This window comes from Ornithodoros turicata, chromosome 3 (assembly GCF_037126465.1).
Source record: "Ornithodoros turicata isolate Travis chromosome 3, ASM3712646v1, whole genome shotgun sequence".
Classification (NCBI taxonomy): Eukaryota; Metazoa; Arthropoda; class Arachnida; order Ixodida; family Argasidae; genus Ornithodoros; species Ornithodoros turicata.
Window position 1 is genome coordinate 2,873,624 of NC_088203.1, and position 5,394 is coordinate 2,879,017.

At 44.5% G+C, this 5,394-nt stretch overlaps 2 protein-coding genes across 2 annotated transcripts; one reads left to right on the top strand and one right to left on the bottom strand.

Annotated features, from left to right (window-relative positions):
* The first annotated feature begins 390 nt into the window (after nucleotides 1-390).
* LOC135387835 (uncharacterized) lies at nucleotides 391-1,960 on the top strand. Its single transcript, XM_064616990.1, has 3 exons — nucleotides 391-805; nucleotides 937-1,138; nucleotides 1,773-1,960. Exons 1-3 carry the CDS (start codon nucleotides 599-601, stop codon nucleotides 1,793-1,795), a joined length of 432 nt encoding a protein of 143 aa, XP_064473060.1. The 5' UTR covers nucleotides 391-598; the 3' UTR covers nucleotides 1,796-1,960.
* A 370-nt stretch (nucleotides 1,961-2,330) lies between these two features.
* Nucleotides 2,331-4,855, bottom strand: LOC135387834 (uncharacterized). The gene is made up of 4 exons (XM_064616989.1): nucleotides 4,537-4,855; nucleotides 4,284-4,454; nucleotides 4,072-4,204; nucleotides 2,331-3,900 (listed from the first exon to the last, which is right to left on the bottom strand). Exons 1-4 carry the CDS (start codon nucleotides 4,701-4,703, stop codon nucleotides 2,785-2,787), a joined length of 1,587 nt encoding a protein of 528 aa, XP_064473059.1. The 5' UTR covers nucleotides 4,704-4,855; the 3' UTR covers nucleotides 2,331-2,784.
* Between the last annotated feature and the right edge of the window lie 539 nt (nucleotides 4,856-5,394).

Here is a 5,394-nt window from a genome sequence, read left to right on the forward strand (position 1 = left end):
TTGTGGATCTGCCCGCGCCCAGAAGTCTGCACCCTTGTGACTCCCGCTCATTCACTCCCCGTCCAGCTCTCCGTTTGCTCACGCATGCTCAATTCATTCGCCATATTTTGCACGAGTGAGCACGAACGGGCATGCTCACGGGTGAGTTTTGCCGATGTATGCCTACGCCACAAACTTTCACCGCAGAATACACGAAACTTTGGAAATACAACGATCTCGAGCGAAACGCCTTATGGGAGGGAGAACCGTTTGGAGTCAAATTCTCCTACCGCATACATTTCTTTCCATTATAGTTTAGGCAGCGGACGGTACCCATTTATAGGCACTTTCAAAAACGACGCGTCCTCCTCGAGGCAAGTTAAATCCGGGGTGCAAGTATAGGCTCCGTGCACTAGTTAGGTGGCGCTTCGAAAAGTTTCTAGTGTCGCCCCCTGGTGCGGCGCATGTGAAAAGCTGGAGTGAGATAAGTGAGAGAACGTGCGGGACGAAGCCAACGAAGCGAAGACGGCGAAGACTCTCCTTGTAGGCTGTAGTTAGCCGTTTCTTTCGTTCCGTTCCTGCGTATTGTGTGCGACGGATACGTGCTACACGGTCTGCGATGGCGCAGTTACGTATACGGTGCGGTTTTAAGCCCATCTCAGGGGGCGAAGCGTATTTCAGAGGCAGTAACCAAGATAAAGGTAGACTTCTGTACGAGTCCGACCATGTGTCGAACGTGGAAGAGGTTGTCTCCGAGGGAAATACGACTGTTTCAGGGAAGTGTGTCGCACAAACGAGCAAGACAGTCTACAACGTCACCGTAAATGTATGTTTGCTTTATGGATCTTAGTTTCCTTGCTGTACTGTGATCTGTTGGTACTATTGCATAACGCGCGTGCCCGATACGGAAAACATACTTCTTGTTTCCATTTTTACGTTACTGTTTCACTTCTTCAGATAGATTCAGCTACACGGACTATCGCAAGTGCAAAATGCCCATGTAAAGCAGGAGTCATCGGGAAGTGCAAACACGCCGCTGCACTTGTGGCGTTCGTTAACTGCTGCACATTCCACTCAAGCACTTCAATGCCTCAGCAGTGGGGACGGCCTCCAACTTCGACGCTTGATAAAAAGCGCAGATTAAGTGAATTGTATCCAGGTAAGTACGTTCGTGTTCGTATGAGCTATTTTAGTACAGCATATCTACCTACTGAAGCCCACCATGGTGCATGAGGTATTGATTGCTTTTCTGCAACATGGTCCAACATTTTAGGGGAGCAGAATGCTGCAACTTCATCACGTGCAGTAAGTGTTCCTGCACACACACCGCCGATATACATCTTACAGCACTTCCCTGGAATAGAGAGCCCCTGGGTGGACGTGATAAGAAAAGAAAGTGTGACAGCTGTAGAAAAAGACTGTAGAGCAGTCCTAATGAGCACAGTGGACAAGGCTGTGTATAACGCAGAGCAGAGCATTTTGGTGGACATCCTTACAGCTGCGAATAGTAACAGAACAAATCATTACACAAACACGGAAGCTCAAAACAAGCTCAGTGACCCACAGCGGTCTTTCTATGTGTCTCATGTGACGCTTACTGAAACAGATATACTTGAATTGGCATTTGAGACAAGAGATCAGTCAATGAATCCAAGGTGTGTTCCACAAGGTTTTCCTGCATAGGTTTATTATACTTCTCTATTTTGAAATATACCTTAGATGTTATTAATACTCTAGACCCCATTATTAGGTGCTGTGCTATCTTGCTAAGAAATGTCTTAATTTTTTTACAGGTGGTACACAGCAAGGAAACTGAGAATCTCAAGTTCGACAGCGCACAGAGTTTGGACAAGGCGCTCCAATCATGACTCACTGGCAGTCTCTCTACTGGCATCAAAAAACTTAAGGACAGCTGCCATCACATACGGTTGGTTCATACTGGATGGCTACCAATATATATTTGCTAATTGCTCTTGTTGTCCCATTCAGGCATTAGAACTGAACGTGAGGCTCGTGAGGCGTTCTGTATAAAGCACCGCGTCCATGTTGTACAGGTATAGCACTTTTACAGTAGAATGCATTAGAACAATATCATCATACTTCCACCATTTCAGATTGGAACGGTTGTGCATCCAGCAGAAAACTGGCTCTCCTGTAGTCCCGACGGCATCCTTAAGATCGGAACAGCTCTTCATCTTCTGGAGATAAAGTGCCCCTTTTCTCGGAGAAATGACCAGATAGTTGATTACGAAAAAGAAATTTCATTTGTTAATTTTTTGGCATTCACACAAGATGGAGTACTATCTCTGAAAAAGTCACATGCGTACTACACACAGGTGCAGGTACAGATGTATGTACTAAACTGTAGAACCTGTTTCTTTTTTGTTTATTCAAAGCATCAGAATGTGACAGTGCTGTTAAACCGTGATGACAGTATGCTGTCAATGCTCATTCCTAAGTTGGGGGACTTCTACTTTACTACTTATCTCCCTGCCCTATGTGAAAGCAATGTTTGACCACGGTAATCTTTGTGTTGCCTTTGTCAGGCACTATTTATGTGAAATAAATATGCCAAAAGCCATGCAAATGTGTACTCAATTATACTTGTAGTTTTACTGGACTTGACATACAAACACTGACAAAACATTTTTATGACAAACTGCGTAATAAAGACAGTGTGATAAAGACAGCAATGCAAGTTGGGATTGTTTCACAGAATGTACTTCGCTGTATCTAACATATACAGATTGCTGACCACCAGCTGGCTCTTAATATGTGCAGCATTGTTTTACGGTTCACAGCTAGTTATTGTGTGGAAATATCGGTCTTTTGCTCGCTGCCAGAAGCACGGATTATTGAAGGCTGTAAATTGGCCAGGACACAGCACATCCTGAATATTGCAGACAGCTTTGGCACAAGTGATACTGGTACACGATGGTTAAGAATATTATAAATTTTGATACGTTGGATCATTCTCTCCACGTGAATTCGAACCTGTGCAATGTTGTAACAGTCTGTCATCTCAGCTTCTGTGAACTGCTTACCAGAGTAAAATGGAGGCATAATTAACAATGCATTTTTCTCACCCACAACCGTCCTTATTGATGGAAAACCTTTGTCAGCCAGGATTTGATCACCTGGACTAATGTGTTCTAAAAATCCAGAGTCGACAGTTACAGAGGAATCAGTTGTGCGCCCTCCATAACCTTCAGAAACAAAACAAATAGCTCCGTTTGGTGCAATTGCCACAAGAAACTTCACTGTATGACAGCCCTTGTAGTTCGAAAAAAATGCACGCTGTCTCTCTGGGGTATCTGGGGTTTCCATTCGGATTTCTGTGCAATCTATGATGAACTTGCACTTAGGATAGTGCTCAGAAAAACATTTTGGCATAGAGAGTCTTATGGCCTCCACTGACGGGACAAATATCCAATCTGCTGTAGCATTTGAAAGTACATCCAAAATCAAGTGGAAGATACGGGATGCTGTTGTCCTGTGAACACCAAAAAGGCTGCCTATTGATGAAAACGATATACCTAACTTGAGCTTCATCAAGAAAATTAAGAGTTTGTTAGGCAGTGTAACATCCACTTCACGAACTCTCAGGTGTGTTATGAGACTCAACAGTAGTGCAAAGACGTTGATGGTAACACCGCAGAGGTCTGTTACAATTTCTGGAGTCCCACAAATGCTGTCGTAGCCCTGAAACATAGAGCACCTCTCACTACTGCCAGTAGCAATGGACCTCGTAGTTGGAGCTTGGGGCGGGTCTCCTGAATTCTCTGTCACTGACGTGTTTGTGCCAACAGATGTCAAACAAGCATGAGTCACTTGAGCACTTGCGCCTTCTCTGGTCACGCTTGAAAGGAACACCAGAAGGCCCCCTGTTAGCTCGAGCTCTGAGTCCTCCGTTTGTGTCCCCTGGAAAATGCATCACAAGAATAGTCGCTAAAGTTGTAGGCTTTGCCAGACATGCTTTATCATTGGAAAAAGGACATACAGAGCTAATTGTAATCTCGATAGCTTTCTGAGTGTCAATAAATACTATTGTACTCTTCTGTACTGTTGTACTGCGTAATAATAAGTGTATACCATTGTTTTTGATGTGCTGGCATCTGCTGTGGTACTGTCGTCTTCATGTAGCTCAGACGTATCCTCAGTTTCTTCATTATGGACTGATGGCCCTGTATCCTCCAACGTATGAACACGCTGCCTTTTTGTTAGCCTGGGACAAAATACGAAAGTTGAACACTTTTACTCATGCCTTTAAAGGATTGTGGGGTGAATGAAACATTTCAAAATACCTTTCATAACGATGCAGATTTTGTGTGGGAGTTTCCCGTTTCCTGTAAGCCTGCGGAAACAGCGTAGGCACGTACGCAGGGTGATTTTGCACGTCGCTCCTCTCCCCACCGACGAAGTGGTCGCTGCACACACGGGCGTCTTTTGGAGGTACCCAAGGGCTCCCGTCTTCGCTATAAAGCCGAAACCGCGTTCAATTGTAAAGCAGCAATGAAAGGTAGCTACGAAACTATATAAACCATATATGGAACTTACTTCTGACGCCGAATAGCCTGAATCCATCGGAGCTTCCTTTCTTTCTCGTACGGACGTGAAGGCAGCCGATAAAAATGGAGGTCTGGACGCGTCCCCTTATTATTTGAGCAACCAACAATGCAGCAGTAAACACCGCGAGGCGTTCGTGAACTGCTACGTCCAGCCATCCAAAATCGCGACGATAGAAGACCTCTACGTAGAAAACTACTTAGCTCCGTCTCTATCGTGCTATCGGGCGACCCGCTCAACCTTACTCCAGAGACGCCGCTTTTTACCGCATGGGGCGCTGTCGTCTGTTCGCAAGCTTTAGCGCACGGAGCCTATATGCAGAGTTCTCTGCGCTCGCCTTCAGGTGGGAAAAAATGGAAGTGATTGCCACATTTCGGCTCTGCACGCTGTATTCTGTCAATATAAAAGACGCCTTCTCGCATCCCTATATGAACCTCCCGGCTTCAAAGATTTCCAGGAAAAGGGGGGGGTGGGGGAATACACGTGTAGAAAGTAAGCAATATCCGAGTCTCCTTCCTGCTGTCCTCTCTCCGTTTGTTGTGCACGTCAGTGCGCTCCTAATCGCCATAATTGTTTGCGGTGCTAACACAAAAATTAACGAAAATCAATCACATATAGCCTTTGCCTTTCTTCTTCCTTTATCCCACCGCCCGAAAAGATACCCCGGATATTTTTCTTGTTCATATTTTTTCTCTTTTTTTTTATTTCGTTTGCGTTCTTGCTTATATTTTTTCCTTTTTGTTTTTGTTTTGTTTTTGTTATTTCTTGTTTATATTTCTTTCATTTTTTGTGTTTTTGCTACTTCTTTTTCTTGCTTGTTTATCTTTTCCCTTTTTTTTGTTTAGGGAA